Raw genomic sequence first — 21515 nt, forward strand, 5'->3', positions numbered from 1 at the left:
GACCAAGGAGGGAAAGACACCTGGGTGCTAATGGTAGACTGAGCTTTTCACTAGCGACTTCAGCTCAAAAAAAGGAGGTGTCTTTCTTGAGCACTCTCTTTTCCTTTCATGAAGTCTAACACAGAAAAGCTTAGAAATTAAGCTTCTGTTAGGCTCAGAGTTCAGTTCGGTGTTTATTAGAGCACGAGCAGCTTGCTCATGCTGATAGACTCTGGAGTCCCGAAGGTTTCCATGATAGTGCCTGACTTTCAATAAAGGGCCTGTGAAAAATTTACTCAGGCTGATAGAAATCTTTGGAGTTACTCAGCTCAGTGACAGCYTTAGCTCTAGTGAAAGCTTTCAGCCAAATAGTTGGTATATCAAAAGTGTCCACTCTTGAGAGGGAACAGGTCAAATCTGAGGTCTTATGAWCACGGCGGGGAAAAATACCCTGCCAGTCTGTGCTGCTTCACTTTGACTGAATCGCAGCCAGTGGGATAGAAAATAAATAAATTCACATCACGGTCGTGGTCAYACACTCTTACCTAACACCGCGCAGCGAGCGTATGGCCAGTTTTACACTTTCTGAGGCCGAGCGGTTGTGCTGCCAGTGAGGCACTCATACAAAACCTGAGTAGTCTACGGTGCTGCTGGCTGGAAGAATTAGAAATGCCTGTGCTATAGGCCAAAATGAATACATTTTATAAATGAGCTTGGAAARCTTTGTGAATTAGTAGTAATACTCCAGGGCTTCCACGTTAAATGACACTAATGAAGCCTTATTTCCCATGAATGTTTTTCTTATGCTTGGAGTCACTTAATTTTGGATAGAGAAAKTTTGATAGTTACCATAAGCCTGCAATGCACGGTCATCCTTCTTGCACACACTGGCTAGAGGATGAAAAAAAATTTAAAAGCCTCTCTGCTGCCATTTGCCATGCAGCACACATGTAGATACCACCACTGAACTCTCATCCTTCACCGGCCAATTTTTTATTTTTATTTCAGCTAGAAGTAGGGAGATATTTTGGTTTTTGTTAAAAATAGAGCCGTGGCTACAGATGCAATGTTACAGCTTCAGGCATATTTTGCAAGGAATCAGGCAACAAGCTCTGCAGTCTGTTGTCCTGTGTTGGGGAGGGGAGATGGAGGCGGTGTGGTTCTTACTTTCTGATACCTTTAAATGGCTAAAGTTCAACTACTGTGAAAACTTAGGTCGCATGAATTTGTGCCAATTTCTGGTATTGCAAAGAAAAAAAAACTGAAAGTTTTTTTTTAAGAAAAGCATGAGATATTGTCAAAAACATTTTGATATTATCTGTCAGAACCAGTATGAATCAAACTTGACTCCTTCTGCGATTGCTCCTAGATTATCATTCAAGATTTGCCACAGAAATCTTATATATTTATACATAGCTATGTCTATTTATCTGAGAGGCAGATAGGGATTGCTTTTATTTTATGTGCCTGCTTTTCTCAGTCTGTTGTACCTCCACGCTCTCCCACTTTGTTTCAGCTACAATTTTGGTCCTACTACTGAATAAAGAGCTGCCTTTGTACTGCGGCCACCTCTAGCGGCTCTGTTTGCCCAATTTGCGTGCAGCRCAGCCCCTGCCAGCCTCTCCCGCCTCCCCCTTCCTCCAGGCTTTTAGGTTAAGTGGTTCCTCACAACCTCAGCAATTTTGCTGTGCCAGCAGTCTTTTACCCTTTGGTTCCTGTGCTGTGGACTTCTCATTCCTAATTCTCTGCCTAATAAAAATAATTCCAGCCTCTGCACATCGTGGCTTCGTGGAGGCGAGAGGCTGCTTGTAGGAGCAGCCAGTCTAACTCGGAGGCAGGAGGCGAGGGAAGGAAAGGACAATCTTCACCTTTTCTGAAAGGCGAGTTATTAGCAACAACCCAGCTGAGCATGATGGGCACCTGCGCAGCCAGTGGCAATGTATTTAGAAAAGAATCCGGGACGAAGCTGAAAGGCAGCGTCTTAAATCGAGCAAATTACATTTGTTATTTATTTTTTTAAAAAAATCTTGTAAATTGCATATTTACACAATGGAGCATGTGAGCAAGCAAGTTCTCATACTAAACCCAGATGTTCATTAGAAACACGAATCTTTCTTCCTTACTGCTACCATGAAAAGTAACTCCCCTCAAAAAAAAAAAAAACAGAAAGCTCTGTTGAAGGGGCATAAAGGAGTGAGTTAAGTCTGCAAAATCCAGGAAATTTACCGTTAAGACTAAAAATCTGGGGGTACTGTTGTAGGRTTTTAATTTGGACCCAAGATGTAAATTAAAGCCAGAGTATCAGGTCAGGTGCTCAGGTTCGCAGCCCTTAACTGTGGAATTTCCAAGTTAAGTTACTTAAATTTTCCTGTTGCTGAATAAAGCTAAAATCCTGAGTGCCATATATTTGCTCATCATAAAATGTTCTCTTTTAGCCAGTAACAGCTTCTTTGTTGGCGAAGCCTGTCTGGTTTATGAGCTTCCCAGCCTTTGTACCGTGTGCTGGGAGTTAAGAGCTTCCACATGGCTCTTGCTCCAAGGCTTTTGTGAATAAGCAAAGCAAAACGCTTGCTCCATGTCCAACAAATGCATCAAATATGGTTTGAATTCACTGTTTTTAAATACAAAGGATAATATTGATTTTGTTAAGGTAAATGTCTTTAATTGTATGCTATATAAATTCAACTCGTACYGAGACATAATGGGCTCTGGGCATCCTTCCAGCACGGCAGTATGAAAATGTATCTTTTAGTGTCTCTAGTAGAAAAATGCAGGGTTGGGATTTAGATGAACAAAAATTAAATGGAGCACATCTCCAATCTCTATAAACCATATACTGATACAGAAGGATGTTTACTCGGGTGGAAATTAACTCTGCATAATGGCAAAGCCTCTGCAAAGTACCTGTTGATGTGAATTGTTTAGTGCTTTTTTGCTGTAGGGGGGAAATAGAACCCAGGAAAATAAAAAAATATATATATAAGGGCAGATGAAGGAGTTTGTAATAGGTTTCACTGTATGAATCAATGTCATCAGTGGTAACTGAATGGGATTTAATACAAAGGAAGACTGGGAACCTCGTTTACTTTTTGTACTCCAGGCTGAAATCCTTACCCACGCTGAAAAGCCCCTGGGGAGAGTTTCACCGGGAGTATTTAGGAGGGTGACCACGACGACCACAAGAAGACTGGGTGACTCACCCCCTCAGTATCACTTTATCAAAGGGGATAAAGGCATTTAAGAATAGACCAAACACTCGTGCAGCAGATATCCTTTCATTTATTGCTAAACTACCATAGTACAGGCAATATATAAAAATATTTTACAGATAGCAAAAAATCATTACATTGGAGGTTAACAATGTTGTTGTAGGAATGTGAATGATATAAACCCCTTTCCAATTCTTAAAGTTAGACTTTTGAAGAAACAGTTTGATTGAAAAGACATGTGTTTGTTAGAACGATTTGGGAGACAACTGCTCACTTTGTGTGAGTGTCTACGGTTAACGTATGGTTTTACCTGAACATGCAGGGTAGGACTCCAGCAAGGAGGCTTGAACTTCTGGGGCAGGGGGAAAAAAAAACCACCACCAAAACCTGTTCGTAATTACACACACACACACACACACACACAGATGTGTAGGTCCCCAGCAGGCACCATTATTAAGACTGAGCTGTGCCTTCATCACATATTCCCCGGTCTCAGCACCCCACGTGGGTAGTACGGTGCTGCTCAGCACCAGTAACACGATGGCAGCTTAATCCTTCGCCCTCTTCAAAAATAACTGATTCTTCCAACACACATCTGTGAGTTCCTGGGACCTTCCAAACACACAGACCACCGTTCACTTTTGTGATGCTGTCATTCTACAACTTTCAACCCAATTTGGCTTTTTTTTTTTTTTTTTTTTTTTGAGAGAGTTATCAAAAAGAAACTCAAAATGTTCACTTTTCCCCAGACAACCACACATTTGCAGCCTACATGATCTTTACAGTCCCAGTGCCTTCATCTGAAATTTTTCATGCAATGTGGGTAAGGTACCAACTTACTTTTTTGTACACCAGGAACAACAAAAATGACTAAACAAATCTTGTACGACTACATTGGATTAGATATTTAGCAGGGGTTAAGCAAATTGCTATCAGCTGTCACCCACTGCAGCTACAAAGCCGCAGACATGAAAGAAGAGGGATTTCATTTTTATGGATTAGTCATTCTGAACTGAGATGAATAAAGAATTATAACTTTTCATGTCTGATAGCAGATAGATGCCTTACATTTACATGTAAGAAATCACTGCAATGTAAACAAGGAGGAAAACAAGCAGTTAATTCTGGAGAATTTGCAGTTCCCTCACTCTAAACCCAACATACACATTTCTTTGTATTGCACAGGCATATGTAATATAAATAACATACAGGGTGGCACATAAACTGAAACATCAGATGATGTGAAATGGTGCAAAATTTATGAAGACCTATGATTCAATTTAAGACTTGAAATTAAGACAGTCATTTTCTTGAATCCCATCTGGCAGATAATTGTTCTCCATTAAGTAACAATTTGGAAAGTAATTCAGAGAAAAAAGTCAAATTGAAATATTTAGAAAAATATTTCTAAAGTGTTTAAAGCTGTCTTTGAAGTATTTGTAAAATTTATCAAATGCTTTTTTTTTTAGGACAATAAAAATTCAACAACAATTGCATAGAAAATTAATACACTCAGAAAAATGAAAATTGATCCTGTATAAATACTATCCTTAATCCAAAAGATGTTGCATATTTGGTCAGACATAAAGCATAGACACTTTTCTGCAAAGATATGGATTACAAAATACACTTTAAAAAACATGCTAGCTAATTTGAGAACTGTTTTAGATATATTATCAAGCAGCAGCATTTTATACAATAGAGAATAACATAGTGCTGTTTTTGAAAATATTCTACATTCAGAAAATGCTGTATTCCTACATGAAGAATGGAAGTGATACATATTTACATGGATACAAATAAAGCAAGTGCAAAAACCATGGCTCTTCTACATTCTTGCTACCAATAAAAACACATACATTAGACACTTTCATTCCATCGCTGTTGCTCAGTTCTTACATTTTGCTCATTCTCATGGAGAAAAACAAAAACGGCACTTCATATTTCATTGCAAGTATCTTCACGAACAATTACTCTCCTAGCAAACTTTACTTCCAACACTCATAACTGACAAAAAAAATCTTCCTTTTATCTGTCAACTCCCATTCCACTCTCAGACAGTTTACATATCATGAATGATGATTTTTATTCTACGTATTGATATATTTGATGCAGAAGTTTATAGAAGCTCATTCTGTATTTGCAGCCAAAGCTTGGATGGAAAATGGAAATAAAAAGCCTGCACACACACACATACRCGCACACGCGCACACACGTAAAAAGAAAGAGATGAACTTTGCGTTCCAATGAGCCCCATGTACTTTGCATGGCATAACTTTGATGGAAAATGCATTAGAGTTGTTCACCCTGTAGACAACATATTTGGAGGCCTTTGGTACAATGGCAGGAAGGCACTGTGGTGAAGCATTCAGATAACTGAGGAAAGACAGAACTTCCTCATGTGCAAATATGGCTATCTTCCAGATAAAGTGAGAACAAATTACTCACAAAAAGGTATTAACTCTTCCAAGGTTAGTCTAATGCTTCTGCAGAAAGACAGCAAGTTGCAATATGTAACAAAATATTAATACTGGAAAAACACTGCTCAGCAAGAACAGGAAATAATTTAGTACTGTGTATTTTGAAGTTCTTCAGCATAGCTAGATGATTTTAATGTATCTGTTATTTTTAAAAAGAGATAACAATGTGTAACTATGTCTGAGGATACTCCTTTTCTCCTTTTCAGAAATAAATATGAAGTTGTTTAAAGCTGTATTCTTTACCTAATGGTTGCATGTAGAAGCAGATAGAGTAGCATAGCCTGACCTCATGAAGCTGTAAATAAAACCACTAAAATGTAGTCTATATTATRTACATCTTACGAACCCTCGATCCAGTAGCTGGCTTCACGCAGCTGCACAGATCGGTCGGACCAGAGCCAGTTACAGGATCGTGACCCAAGAACGTAACAGAGAGTGTGTGTGTGTGCGTGCGCGCGCGTGCACGTGCGTGCATATAGCTATGAATATACGTGTGTGTGTATGCATACATACATATGTGTATATATATATACACACACACACACATTATATGTATGCACTTGCACAAACACACATACAGATTAACATCTATGCCTTAAAAATTAGGAGGAAATACAACTAATGCAAGAACAAGGACACTATTTGTAGCACATCATAAAAAAATCCTCTCCCTCTCTCTCTACAGCAAAGTGCCTGAAAGAACACATAAGAGCTGTGGAAATCTTATCTTTCTGTTAAAGGGAGCATATTTAATGGGTGCATCCTGCAAGGCATCTTCAGCGGAGTCCGGCAGGGCCTCATGGACTTGCCTGCATGAACCCATTTGAAGGCTCAAAAGCCTTCACTCTGAGTCTGTACTTTTCCTGCCTGCTTTATACATGTATGCCTCATACTAAGAAGGGAGAAATGATGTAGGATGTTCAAATGATCAGCAGTGGACAGTGGCAAAAAATAAAAAAATCAGGCCCCATCATGAACATGCATATTGTAATTGCATGTGCCTGGTGGCAGATTGCTAGTGGATTTGCATGTGCGGTCATCCCAGTTAGAGATGACCCATCATGAACATGCATATTGTAATTGCACGTGCCTGGTGGCAGATTGCTAGTGGATTTGCATGTGCGGTCATCCCAGTTAGAGATGAGACATTCATCTGCATAAAGAGAAATATTGAAATATTGAAAGCCAGTTGCTATTCATCATCAAATAACTAGCAATATTTTTAGACAATATAAGTTTGTCAACAGATCTGCAAATAAGCTGACATTCTTTGGTATTCTATTTAAAATCCAGCAAGAGGAAAGTTTCTGTCAGTTAATTTAGGATTTTGGTTCTGTTATTATCATTATTTTTTTAAATACTCCTATACCTTAATCTTATAGGTTACAGTGGGGAAAACTAGATGGTCATTTTCAGTAGCTCCAAGCATGAATTCTGTGAAACTAAGARACACATTTGGCCTGTTCTTTTGCTCAGTTGTTATAAAGAACTTCGGACAGGCAAATTTTGTGTGTAAGAATTATTCAGAATTGTCCAGAACTTCAAAATGCATTAAAAAATCCATGATGTATGGCACATTCTGACATATAGCGGTTTTAAAACAACTCAAGATAGCTTGTTGGAAGCATGTGAGCAATCGAAGTACTAGACCAGTATAAGCGCTGTTTAACAATCAATAATTTCACTGTGCAGAAGCTATTTCAACTAATCCAAGCCTCAGTTTTGTTCTTGTAAAAGTCAGTAGAAAAAAAAAAGGCCACTCACCTCTACAGGTAAAAAGCTGAGACTTGGATACATTTATGCTCTTGMTGATGCATCACATGTAACTCACAGCATGAGTCCCAGAGCGAAGCATCCATGGCCAGAGCCTTTTCAGTGTTGCTGAAAGGGGATACAGGGGAATCATTCCATGACAAAGGATTTTAATTTTGCAAGGGGCTAATGTCTTCCAGATGGATGGTGTGCTACCCATCTCCGTACCACTCCAGCGCTGCCTGCATGTCTAAGCAGCACTTCTGAGGAAAAGGCAACAAACTCTGAAGACCATGTCATGCCCTGGATCTTCAGAAGGGCTCAGGCTACAGTCCTCTGCTCTGGTCATGGATTGAGACTTGGCTGAATCCAGAGCTGCTCTTGCAAAATTCAGATTTCAGGTTAAAATTCAAGATCAGGCCCATAACAGAGGCCTGGATGAGACATTCTAAGAAGCAAAATGTTTCTATTTCTCGCTCTAAAACATAACACCTTGCATAGGCTAAGTGCTGGCTTTTGGTGACAGGAAATATATTTTTCTCAATACCCCTGAGAATATTTCTGTTGAACCTAGCACATATTCTAAAGGGTTTATGCAATTATTTGTCTTGCAGAGATGGGAAACAACTTACCCAAATGCTCTGCTGACCTGCTGTATTCCCACCACCTAATTCCTGCCATGAACATGTGGACATGTAGGTATTCAGCAAAGTTTACTTTAAAACAATTGAGAACAGGCTCATTTAACTGTGTTTTCTAGAACAGACCTCTAGCTCCACACCCATAACAATATCAGTGTTCCTCATTTACAAAAACAGAGAAGATGATTACTACCTATTTCCTACAATATTACGGCTACCTCTTACTTTATGTTGATTACACACTCATTATGCTTTCTTATCACACCATGGTAGCAATGACACACGAGGAGTACAACTGTAAATGGCAGAGGCAATCTCTTACTGTGATAAGYGTATTCAAACACCTGAAGCAAAACATAACTGACTAACACACTAACTCACATGGAAATTTAACCTTTCCAGAAATTGCTGGTGGCTTTGCAAAGCTAAAGAAGTATAAATAGGTGTATGTGTTCATTTAGAAAATATGGCTTCTGCGAGATGCAATTATTTTTCCTCTGCAGCTTGTGTGGTTAAATGCTACAACTGCTATAGGAGACAAGTTACAAGCCAATACCAGCTCCTATATAGAAAGAAACAGTAACAATTCATTAGAGAGAAAACATCTAAGAGGTGTTCATGTACTGCCTCAGTGTTAGTAAGGATCAATCATAAAAATCTTTGGCAAGGCATAACAGTGCTTAGGTTACTGTGACTCCTATATATTAATCTCTGTTTTTATCAGGGTTTATTTTAACTTGAGAATTGCTGGATTGTTCTTTTTACTAGCTGTCTTTGAATATCCTTCTCCTTCAAATTCCTATCCAGAAAAGTGAAAACTTCTGAATTCAGTTGACAGCTACTGTTTGAAATACTGATCACAGTGCTCAGTCAGAGAAAATGAGTTTTGATCCCAGGTTGGCCAAAAGCCGYGCAAGCTTGGGCTGCCTCAGTTTCCTACAACAATAAAATTTTTCAAAAGGGCTTTGAGACCTGGAGGGCAAGTCATTGTTAGCAAACTGCAAAACGTTTTTATTCTTTTACGGAATATATTACTCTTTCTTCTCTCGTTTCCCACCCCACCCAAAAAAGCATTAASATATAACCTCCCTTGCTTTGTGCGGTGTTCAGGAGTGACATCTTACTTCTCCCTTATTGCTAAGATACATCGATACATAGATAGATATTTTGCAGCAGGCTTGAAGAGTTTCCTCAGACAGATGCTCTGTTATATGAGAACAATACGATCTTTGGACTAAAGGAAGGGTGTCCTTTGCGATGTTTACAGAGAGAGGTGGCGAGTTGCTTAGTCAAGGCTGTCAGCTTGATGCCAATACATTGTTCCTTGCATTGAATTGGTGCCTTGAGATGAACAGTTAAGGAAGCAGGAGGTTGCAGGGGCACTGGAAGGATCTAGGAGGTCAGTTATGGAAGGAGTTGGTAAAAGTTGTCTCGCAAATCTCTGCTTCTATGTCTGACTTCTGGCAGGGAGTCCAGAAAATTCCTTCCGGATAATTTCATTTACTGTGAAATAAGGGACGAGAAAGAAATGTTAGAGCACTCTGAAAAACACAAGAAGTGAAAGCAATCCTGGTCAGTTTGCTATTAAGTCAAAAACATCCCCGTGATATTCATAACATAATTCTGGTTACAACTTAAAACTTTCTGTCTAAGTAGCCAGACTACAAATTTTTTGAAGGAAAGGAGGAAGGAGAGGAGAGAGAAGATCTACATTGTATTCAGCATGCTACAAAAATATGATTGAAATATTGTATCATATGACCAGTCCACACTACACCCCTTACATAAAACAACACCTTCCCTCTTTCACAGACATTTCCTTTATCTATGCAGAAAAAAATCCATGAGTATCTGAGCATTTTAACATTTTTACTAAGCAGAAATAAGAGTATTTTGAACAGAGAAGGAAAAGATTTGGAGGGAACACAGGGCACAGTGCTGAAAATGTAAAGATTGCAATGCAGGTGAAAAGTGCATTTAGTTTGGTTTTTTTATTATTTTTTTGTTAGCTTTTTAAATCTCACTCTATTTGTTTTATATTTTTGATACAGTCTGTTTGCAGATCGTGGCAAGAGCATAAGCAAGCTTCCATGCTCCTCTGTAAACTTCTGCTCTACCAGGCTGGGACTCTGTGCTAACGACTGCTAATAAAGCTCAGAAGACACCGAAACACTCTATTCTCTGTGTGAAATGCCAGAACAATACGATGTGCTATATACAGCAGCTGCTCTCTCCTGAACTCCTCTGTCTACGTTTCAGACTCRTCCTGTCTGAAGCAGAGTCTGGTCTTCTCTTGGCTGACTCTTCTCCCTGGGCCGGGCTTTCACTGGGAGAGACCTGCGACAGGAGACCTTCCAYGCAGATGTTCTCACCCGAACTGTTTGCTTGTGGCTCCATCTTGCATGTGGCTTCTTGGTGTTGTATTTACCAAGGTTTGGTAACTTGGTAACAGTTTGCAAACTGTCTACTTTGACAAATTTGCCTTAAAATTGACGACCAAATTTTCTAAAGCTTAAGACCCAGATCTAAATTGGYTGCAAAGTTACCCCACATTTTCTCCCCAAAGCTATGGGGACAGATCAGTTTTGGATGCAATTTCAGATTCAAGTGGACCCATGATACTGTTCTTGCAGTTATGGGTACAATTCTTTGCTTCAGTCTTGCGACTCAATGACTGTTTTTGGAATCCATTTTGCAAAATCAGTATGTCTTTTCAACTCRAATTTATAATGAAAGAGAGGGAGGAGGCATGTGTCAAAACAGATACAAATTTGAGAAAGGGCTCACAGATTTTCCAAATTACTCTGTCTTAGGAAGGGTTCATTATTTCTGAATCAGAAAAGTCAGGCAATTACACTAAGACCTTTTTAATTGAAAGAAATATATATTTTGAAAATACAACAGCTGAGTGCACCACAAATTAAAATTCAATAGAAACAAATGAACTAACAACTCTAGCATAGACTGTTCAAATGATAAAAGAACTATTTTAATAAACTAGCTTGTGGTTCATAAAACAACAATGGTCCTTTCAAAAAATAAATTTATATTTTTAGTGGGCAAATGTTAGGGCATTTTAACAATGAAAAGATTACATTTCTTTASAGAAAATCTGAGTTTTCTTATGCTTGTAATACATGTGATTTAACAATGCCATTTGACTTATTCATAAGATAAAGTACATGTCTGTCCTCAGCTAATAGTAGGCAACTTTTTCATTCTCTTCAACAGAAAATAGCCAGGTTAATGCCAGGACAAGATCAAACCCATATGAAGGGCATGCACTGGAAGAACTATATGATYTCTTCCTTCTGATATTTAAGGGCTAGGCAAGGATTAATTCAAATCAGAGAAGACCCTCACTCAAGACTGATTAATCCTCAAGTGGCCAATATTTAAGTTCGTGTCTAACAAATGTGTATGAAAAGTTGTAATAAACATAGAATTTCACCACTTCCCAACAATTAAATCAAATAGTGCCTAAACTCTTATTGTCCTTGAAGAGAGGAACACATGTATTAAATTTTAATGATCATGACTAGCAGGTTGAAAGCCTCCTTCCACCTTCCATGCAATGGAATTTATCTCAGAAGTAAAATCTATGTTTTTTGCAAAGTTCTGCATTATATTAARCAGATGTCTGCCTGTGATGATCCTCAGGGACTAAATATTTGTACCAAGCATAGCATTGGTGTTTGATGGGAGGAGAGAAGAGAACCAGCCCTCAGTGTGTCCAGGTACAGGAACCCCCCACGAAGAGCTGCGCCAGCCCCAGAGCTGATGGGAGGACTTAGCTGCTGGCTCTGCAGAYGCTCACTTCTCGAACACCCCATCCAGGAGGGGTGCAGTGAGCCTGAGGGGCCGGGGACCACACCAGAGCACCAAAGGGCTCCGTTCACGGCTGTCTGCTGCAACACAAGGTGGTTCCCACGCCTCTGTGCTCTGAAAGCCCACTGCTGCCAGCCTGGAGTTTAGCTCTTCTTTCTAATTTCATCCAGGAAATGCTTGATCTTGGCCTGGTTAGTAACTGGTGGACACCATGTGAATGCCCACATGAAAATGTGGCCAGGAATAACTGTAACAACAAGCACTGGCATCTCCTGCTGCTCAACTTTATACCTGCCACCTTCACCTCCGGGCCCCTGCCCACCACCTTTGGGGCGAGTTCATGCAAACAGCGCCCGTGTTTGAAGGGTATGTGGTGTATCGCTGCTCTGCAGTGCAAGCAAGCAGCCAGTGGGAGGTGAGGTTGGTCTACTTTCAAGCAAAACCCTACTGTGACTCCGCTTGAAGAGCTTCCTGTTTGCTCTACCCAGGAAATGAGAGGAGCAGGTCTTCAATGGAAATTTTTCACAGCCTCGGCTAAAAATAGCAGTGAGGTAAAAGAAGTGGGCACCCACTCTCTCAGGGTCATTTCCTTTATAAAAATAAGCGGGCTGAGACTGCAGGCCGATTTATTTATCAACATGCTTGCTTGAGCAGCCAGTGTACCAGAAAACTATTACATGAGTTTCCTTTTATTTAATATAACCACTACTTATGGAAACATCTTAGCCAACAGTCATCTTGGTCTAGAAAGGATTAACATACTAGGTGAAAATGTGCAGATGATTAAATGGGGTTTACTAAACCTATAGCCTTTTGAAGGGTCCATTTTTTGTTCTGTTTCCCAGCCTGAATGTTATACAAAGCAAAATCTGTAGTACAGAGTCAGCAAAGTGCAAGCTAGGACAGAGGTCTCAGCTTGCCTGCACCAAGTAGGTTGGACAGTGCGGTAAAGGGCTTCCTCAACCTGCAAACTTCACTTTCCCTCCTGTGTACTGCATCAGAGGTCAGCAGTGGGTTTTGTGGGCTGAGGTTGTAGGGGGGCAAGCCTGTAACTTCTGAAAAGCTAAAAGGTTGCAGGGGAACAGTACAAAACATCAACCCCACAGACGAGCTGCAGGATGACACTGAAGGGCAGAGTTGGGCTCTCTCCCTTTCAACTCTTAGGGGTTGCAAATCGGGTTTTTGCTGTATCCAGTACACATCTGAATGACAAGGGAATTGCCCTCCTRTTATCAGTTGGCCTGAACATCCTGCGCTCAGCCTGAATTTCACTTAAGCCTATGTAGGCAGGAGATTTTGGTGCCGTTTAGACTGGGCAACACTAGTCTGGGGAGCTCCAAGAGGTGACTGCCCCAGCACAAGAAGTCCTAACACACAACCAAAGCTCCCAAAGCAGGTATCTCTATCCTAGCTTGGAGGCAGCTCCAGATGGAATCCAGGGAAACTACATATCTTGGATGAATCTGCTCCAGATTTTGGGAGTGCATGAATCCAGATCCAGATGTAATCTCACTGACTGGGTCTCAATGTAGGTTGAACAGAACCAGCAAACTGAGACACATCTAAACTTCAGAGGAAGCTGAGATCACGTGCTAAACCTGCTATTCCGAATACCTATCTATTTTTTTGGTAGCATGGTTGAAACATCTTTCAATTATCAGTTCTCATTCTTTGCTCATTTCTAGCTGAGAGGAAAGAGAGATRACATGATTAATAAATAAAATGTTATTTAAGGTGCCTGGCATGTGGCACCTTTGGAGCACACTGTTATTGATTGGTTTAATCAGAGAAATGATTAAACTGGGCTGTGATRACATATGAAAAAAATGTGAAAAAATAATTCATAAAAAGTATATCGAAATTACAGCTGATTTCAGCTGTCCAGACCAAGGAAATGTCTAGTTAGGCCCAAATCCCTTCAGTTTATCTTATCAGATACCACTGCTGTATTACAGCAGCCCCAGTGCTTGGAGATCCCCAAGTCAGTTTAGTGAAGAGGCTGACTAAAATCATGGGAGAGTCTGCGTTCCTCTAAGCGCTTGGCTTTGATGGGTTAGAGTCAGTCTCTTAGGCTCCAGGCCCCAAAGACATTTAAGACTCCAATTCACATCCTCGCGGATTGAAATCTGGACTGTATTCACTTGCGGGCTGATAGTGGGTTATATTAAATACCGAGCTCCAACTAGTAGTCCAGAGACAGAAAAGAGTCTCCAGTTTTAGCTGGCTTTGAGTCAGCTCCTTGTAATTGATYACACACACACACATTCATATTCAACATACACACGTACACAGTCACAAAMACATTGGAATAACAACTTTACTAGCGTTATTCCACCCATATGTCTGGAAAAATCTCATTGAAGTTGTTGCTGTCTCAGCACCCTCAACCAGGAGCAGTGACGGGGATCTCCTGCCCTTTGGGGATCCCGCACATGTCATGGGTGCTCCACCGACGAGGCCAAGAGCAGTTTTATATGTGAAATAAACACAAAACACCCGTGGAGGGACAGATGGTGTATGAGGGACCTCCAGAGAGGACTGAGGTTTAAGCCTGAATTTTCGGTGTGATGACAAAAGTGTGGCTGGAAGAGCCAGGCAAACCGTGGTCCTAACAACGGAGCGTAACTGCAACGTGGGAACAACCGAATGCATTAGCCCAGCATGCACAGTCCCAACTCTCCTTCCCTGCCCACCAGACCCCAGCTATTTCAGGACCACTTTGTGGTACACAAATGGGGAAGAAAAAGAATTTAAAAAATTAAATAAGATTTAAAGCCCTCTAAGCCAAATAAAAAGGGTCATGACTTTTTCACTGGAAACAAAAATAAATATAGGTTAAGAGAAACACACAGCTGGAGAAAAGGCAGAAAAATACCAATTACCTTTCATTTTGATTGCTTGGATCAAAGATCACAGTCATTCTTTTTCATATAATGTTTTGTATCCAGCTAAGGTGTGTATCTATCAGCTCTGAAAAAGATTTGCAAAACCATTTTTGAGAAAAAAAAAAGTAACCTTCGACCTATGTTCCAAGGCCAAATGTTACACTTTTCAGCTACTCCTCCATTTTGTGTTTTAATTATTAAAAGGACATTTCAGCATATACAATACATAAGGCAGAACTTAACCGCTGACCTTTCTGTTTGCTCAGATCCAGCACTATGTTTTATTTTTCCCCTCTTTTCTCAACTGATATTATCTAAAAATAAATATGCAAAAAATTACACTGCTAAATTTATCACAAAATATACAAGAAATGCTGGTAATATGATCTGAGACTTGAGAGGCACAGGAGGTCCATGTGTCTTGTAAGTCAGGTCAAAGACTAGTCACTGCCTTTTGCAAAATTCAGTTATGTTATCATCTTAGTGGCCCAAATAAAACATGACACATTTATGCCAGATCAAAAGTCAGTCCCTTTTAAATAAGAAATCTAATCAAAATAGCCATGTAAATTAGACTTTGCCTTAATTATAAAGAACAGGAAAGATATGTGCAAAGAAATTCTGAAAGTTACAATCTTTGCTTCAAACTCAAATAAAGTGAAATTTTTTCTCATAAAATGGCAATATTTAAAATTCTGTTTCTTTTTTCCTTTCTGATCTTTTTAGATTTATTTTGAATTCATCATGAAAACAGCTAGTGCTTCCTGCAAAACCATGTGCAATATTAAAAAGAGAATGCTTCTTAAAGACTAAGCTAGTTTTGACTACAAGATTCAGAAATGTCTTTGCTGCTGGATTTCAGGTGACTATATATAGAAGAGAAATATTTTACTTGGCGCCCTAAGACTGTGCAGCCATGTATCATGCACTTGAACATACCATTCAGGACAGGGCCTATTTCATATCCTGCATCCTGGAAAATCAGCCTTTGCACATGCAATCAGAGCAACTAATTGACCGGCAGATACAAACTTGGATGTGTCAGGCACAAGGAGTGCAATCCCAGCAAACTGTGCAGGAAATATACCCCAGGGTGGAGGGGGTTGTTTGATAAATCAACAGCAGGAAAAGGCTTTGTCTGGAGAATGGGGACGTCTAACTACTGCACCATTCTCACATGTAAAGTTTTGCTCWAGTTACATATCCATCACGTTTATATTGAAACAGCCGACAGACACACCCTGAGACTTTTCTTTCATGTCTATTTGTAATCCACGTTTTCTAGGTAAACTAGAAACTTCTTTAGCATCATCCAGCCCTAAGGCAATCAAGTAATTTCCATTAATTAAGCACATTTTTGGAAGAGGTTACAGATCTCAAACTAAATGACAATTCAAGTCCCACAATGCATTTTTGTTACAACAGTTTAAACACACCCAAAACCCRTTAGCATCTTTTGACAAATTCAACATAATCTAGATATCTGATGGAAAACAGAATCTAAATAAAATGCATATTTCTGGCTACAGCCTGTCTCCACTGAAATTAATATCTAAACTCCTGTGATTCACAGGATCTGTATTTCACTTGACATTTAAATACCCTCCCCTTGTATTTCAATATGGTTCCAGAGTGAGGTGCAAAAAAAGAAGCAACATCTGTTGTAGTATCCTACCCAAAATCTTTAACAGGAAGCAGGGTGTGCCTGTGGCAGAAGAGCAGAAAACAAAGATAGCATTTCTTCTAAAAAAGAGAAAAAAACTGCTAAATGCACCATGCATCAAAAGTATGAATCAGGAAATATTTAAGACACAAGTCTGTCTGTGTCACCACTCTAGAAATTCTATTTTAAGTATTTCAAGTATTGTCAGTCTGCTTCCAGAAAAGATCAGCAGCTCACTTCTATGAAACAGTTGCCTTAAAGCTGTCAGGAAAAACTGTGACCTAGTGGTTAAGGCACAAGACTGGGAAGGCCAGACTCCAGAACCTGGTCCTCAGCCATGTCATCATCTTGCCATGTGGCGCAGGCCAAATCTACAGTATCCCAGAAGGACCAGCTTATTGCAGATTTGCTTTGGCCTGAAAAATGTACAAAGACACTGAAAGTCGCATGCAGGGAACTTTTAAATACCTGATGCCCAGCGAACGGAAAAGAGCAGCCCAAAATGGAGACGGAGGGTTGTGTCGAACGAGCCTACGCTGACCCCAGGGATGCAGTGGAAAGCCACTATTTTCAAAGTTCCCTACAGCGATGTTTTAAAGTCTTTAGGTAGTTTAGCAAAATTTGAAAGGCACAAGAGCTTAGCTCGGATAGGCACGCTAAAAATCCCAATAGGCAGCAATTTAAGATAAGAACTTTTAAACAGACATGGTAGGTCYCATAAATTTCAGCCAAGATTGGAGTGCTCAATATTACTAAAAATTAGGTCCTTGGTATCCCTAGCGGGATGATCCAAATTGAGCCAACGGAGATAGCAGAAAGCAGTCTGAAGGCTTAGTGGTCTGTTCTGACTCTGCAAAGCGGCACCTAACCGCAGGAGGCGAGGAGCATCCCCGCCGCGCGGGGCTGGGGTAGCGGGGAGCCTGCGCGCTCGCGGCAGTCCAGCGTCCCTGCGCTTCTGTTTATTCACGCTTAATCCCCAAACAGAGGTTGTTACTCTGCAAAGCCTTCCCTCCAGGCAATTTCTCCTCRGTGATATAACGAAAAGCAACCAGTGACAAGGGAAAGGGAACAGAGCAATTTGCACGAGCGGAGATGATTTGAAACCTGTATTTGCTTTCCCTGTACTACATGCCGTGCACAGGGCTACTGGGGGCCTGTCCACTTTGCCATGCTTCGCTTCAGCTTGCTACACAGATGGTTACGACCTTGTAAATCAGTAATAAGTTCCACCTGAGCCTGTAAGCGATTAGTAAAAAATCATTACACTTCCATGGCCAGAGGACTTTCACACAGTTAATCAGTTAAGGAGAGACCTGGGTGTTAACTGATTGCTCAGTTCCCTGGGAAGCTAGTTACGGAGACCCCCGCAACCAGGGACTGAAATCTGAACTGCAAACAACATATGGGAGAGCAACACTGCTTACAGATGACACAATCTCCTGGAGAAACAGGTACCAAATGTTGCATTAAAGTGAATTGAATGAAGGAGCTCTAAGGATGACAAAGTGCCATTTGTGGTGGTTTCAGTTATTTAATACATTTGAATCCCTATTTGAATCTATTGGAAATCAATGAGTTAAGTGTCCTAGGAACCTTCTTCTCCATGAACCTGCAAGCAGCGGTTTTGGGATATCTGTAGGCCACACATGCACTAACTTTCTCATCCTYGGTTATTGTTAATGGGAGCAGCAAGGGAAAAGCAGAGCAATTTCTGCCTCCAGAGTGTGATTTCCTGTTTGCTTGATGGATTTCAGCATTTAATCATCATTTTTTTTATCAGAAGACTCTAAGACAGGCGCAAACTCTGCCTCCCCCTTGGACCGGAGGAAGAAGCGGCGTCAACTGGCAATCAGGAAAGTGCACCCTCAGGCAACACTTTGTGCACTTTCCTTCCTGTCGTGCAAACTGCTAGGCTTCAGCGCATCGCTGCAGGAAGCCCTGGGAGCCCATCAGCAGGCTCAGTCCCGCTGGTGCGAAAAACCCCATTAATTTAGAGGAGCTGCACTGCAGGCATTGCAGAGGAAGAGGCACCCCAGCAGAGTAGGTGCGAGGAGGTGTTGCTTTAAATATTATTCGCAGCACCCTTTTTCTGCAGCACTGCACATACAGAAACCGATCCAGACTAACGAAATCCAGTGCGGTTCCCAATGCCACCCACTGCCAATCTCACCGGGAAGCTACCTGGCAGAAGAAGTGACTCTGAATATTAAGGGCGACACAGGCAGGAACTGTATGAATACCAAGGAAAAACTGTCTTATCAAWTTTACAAAGAGGACCACAGATTCTCTCTTTCTTCCTTAGATAAACCCTTTATGCCTGTTTAGTCAATATACGTAAGGCATTAAGAGCTGGAATGAGGTTGGATGTCTTTGTGTAGTTCTTCTGCAAGTGTCAACAGCCAATTTGGGAAGCATACCTTGAGAGTGGAAAACTAGATCAGACTGGGTGTGATGAGGAACTCCAGGCCACCGTGGATTTGGTTTGTAGTAGCTTTCCATAACAAAGTCTTTTTTTAACTGACTTTCTCTCTGCTCACATATATTTAGATATGACTTTCATTCTGCAATACTCTGATGCCAGAGAGTTTTGGCTGAAATTGTAAGGGAAGGACACGTGTTTGAGTCATGCAGTTGGCTCTCGCTGGTTAACAGTTAGGAAGTCACTGAGAGAAGATTAAGTTCGTGTTTAGTTTAGTTAACATGTGATGAGACCAAGTGAAATATTTCAAGTAGAATACACACAGAATAAATAAATATACAAAATCTTATACCAGAAGGGATGGAGTTCATTTTCCTAAACCACATTAGTTGGCTAAACCAATACAGAAATATTACAGTGACTGGCCCGCAGCTTAGGGCCGAACTCCTGCTCTAGCTCTGCAGCGGCGGTGGCTGCAAAGCAGCAGGGTGAATCACGCTCAGGTCTACTTTTTGGTGCGTGGTTTGGGCCTTGTGAGTGTGCTACATAATTGCTGAGATAAGCAGTGCTACTTGGTATTAATACATCTTGCCTTCAGATTAAAAACAGTAAAACCGAAGAAGGCTGGTGATGAATTTTTCCCACAGTAGCTTGCACCTCACAGTTTAAACGCTAATGCAATTTGCCATAGATACCACAGTGCCTCTGAAATAGCAACTGCCAGCAGAAAAAGCACACCAGCGAGAGCACTATTTATTCACATGTCACTTTGCAGTTTCATCATTCTCCTAGACTTAACCTATTTACTAGGAGGCAATATGAGTCATTCAGTAAAGTGTTTAAAAAACAGAGAAAAAAAGAATGGACAGGAGAAAGGTATTTTGTTTTACAGGAAATAATTGTAGGGGGAGAATCAAAGAACTGTTACAGCATGTTCAGGATTAACTCAAAATAACAAGAATAGGCAATGCTACTGATTCTGATTTTTCTGTCGCAAAAGAACTACCAGAACAAATATTTAATTGAGGGGAAACAAACCATTTAACTAATATTTAATTGAGGGAAGTAATCCATGTTACATTTCCCTTTAGGCAGTTTTTTAAGGGATGAACAGTCAATAACGTAATCTATTTTCCTCCCTAAAGCTCTARTGCTTATATATATTAATCCACAAAACTATTTACTGGCTCAAATTCCCTGGCATCTTATCTTCTGCCGTGTCTTAACTTCACAAGTGGCTCTGCTGAAGGGCTTGTGGATTCTTGCAGGATCTGGCCCTCCAGAGCAAAGCAAATTTCCTTCCGAACATGTCTGAACCGCATTTGGAAGGTGGTAGCCAGGAGAAAACAACCATCCCAAAGTGACAGAAAAGATGCACAAGTGGCCTACAGATATTTTTTCCAGATAACCCAAGCTTTCTTATGCAAGCAAATAAGCTTCTGCTTGCAATTACTCTGCTTTCACAAACAACTTAGGAACAGCAAGTGCAAACAAGGCATATGTTTCTTATGCGCCTTATTTTAAAGAGGATTATAGGAAGTAGGTGCACAGTTCTTAGTGAAAAACCCTGAGCACGGGAACAAAGGCAATCATTTTTCATACAGATTATTTTTCTATCACAATTCCACCTCCTTCAGAAAATGAATGTTTTGGATCAGATGCTTCCCCCTTCCCTTCCTCTGCAGGCGATGGAAAGGGACAGGCACTACTTGAGAGGTGCTCTGAGCTCGGGGAGGAGCACCCAGGACAACCGAGCTCCTAATTTTGGGGCCACAGTGACAAGAAAGAATCCACACCGGGAAGTATTTTAGCGGTTGTTGACAGTGGGTTAGATTCGTGTACAACAGTGTYGAGGGGGTGCCACACGCAAGGGGCTGCCCACCTGCCTGCACACAGCCATTATCTTCCATTTTGCACTTAGACTGCAAGTTCTTTTCCTTTTTTGTCGATAGAGCATCTAGCACAAGGGATTTCTCATCTGTGAAGAATCTGTACGGTTACACAGTAATAATAAAAAGAAATATTACTATGGGGCATATATACAGATCAGAGAACATGATGAATTGAGAGGGAGCACTAACTCTGGGAGACACCTGTAACTAAAACTACAAGAAAAAGTGCAAAGACCATGGAAAGCAGATACCGTAACTGACTTTGCCTCTCACCTGCAGAAGGACAGAAACCTCTGACAGTAAATAGTTTGAGAGCACAAGAACAATATTTATGCATCATCCAAAGAGTTAAAGCTTTCGATCTGAGTCAATGGCACAAACGATAAAACTTTTGTTCTCAGTAAGGAAAGGAAAAAGGGGGGAGGGGAACGATGTATAAATTACCAGAAATAGGACTGAGCTCCATAATGCATAATAGTTGTTGAGGTGACTATCTTTAGCTGAAGTGCAGCCRGAGCTATTGAGGCTGGGCAATTCCCAGCCTCACCACAATAGCAAGAACCAACATTTATTCAAAAATTAGGCCTCAATTATTTGCAGACCTCCCATCCGCAATCCTGATCAAGACTTAGGAGTAACCACCAAAACAGACTGCCCAGGTAATCCCTCCCAGGATTAACAAGCCATCATAATTCTCCACCTGTGAGGACTCGGTGCTGTGTGTATCGCCATGCCACCCGGGCAGGATGCTAAATGCTATACTCACT

General features: G+C 40.7%; 1 protein-coding gene across 5 annotated transcripts in view; it reads right to left on the bottom strand.

The window, feature by feature from the left end:
• Window positions 1-3257: 3257 nt before the first annotated feature.
• NFATC2 (nuclear factor of activated T cells 2) overlaps window positions 3258-21515 on the bottom strand; it is a 101585-nt gene continuing 83327 nt past the window's right edge. For 4 of the 5 annotated variants that reach the window (XM_085314069.1, XM_085314068.1, XM_085314067.1 and 1 more), the window contains exon 10: window positions 3258-9564. In XM_085314069.1, coding sequence (XP_085170195.1) covers window positions 9509-9564 — 56 coding nt within the window. In that variant the 3' untranslated portion in view covers window positions 3258-9508. Of the gene's footprint in view, window positions 9565-14771; window positions 14860-21515 lie in introns of all 5 variants that reach the window. The other variant, XM_085314066.1, reaches the window with a different exon arrangement.

This window comes from Rhea americana, unplaced genomic scaffold, assembly GCF_003343005.1.
Source record: "Rhea americana isolate MKP2758 unplaced genomic scaffold, rheAme1 scaffold_4, whole genome shotgun sequence".
Classification (NCBI taxonomy): domain Eukaryota; kingdom Metazoa; phylum Chordata; class Aves; order Rheiformes; family Rheidae; genus Rhea; species Rhea americana.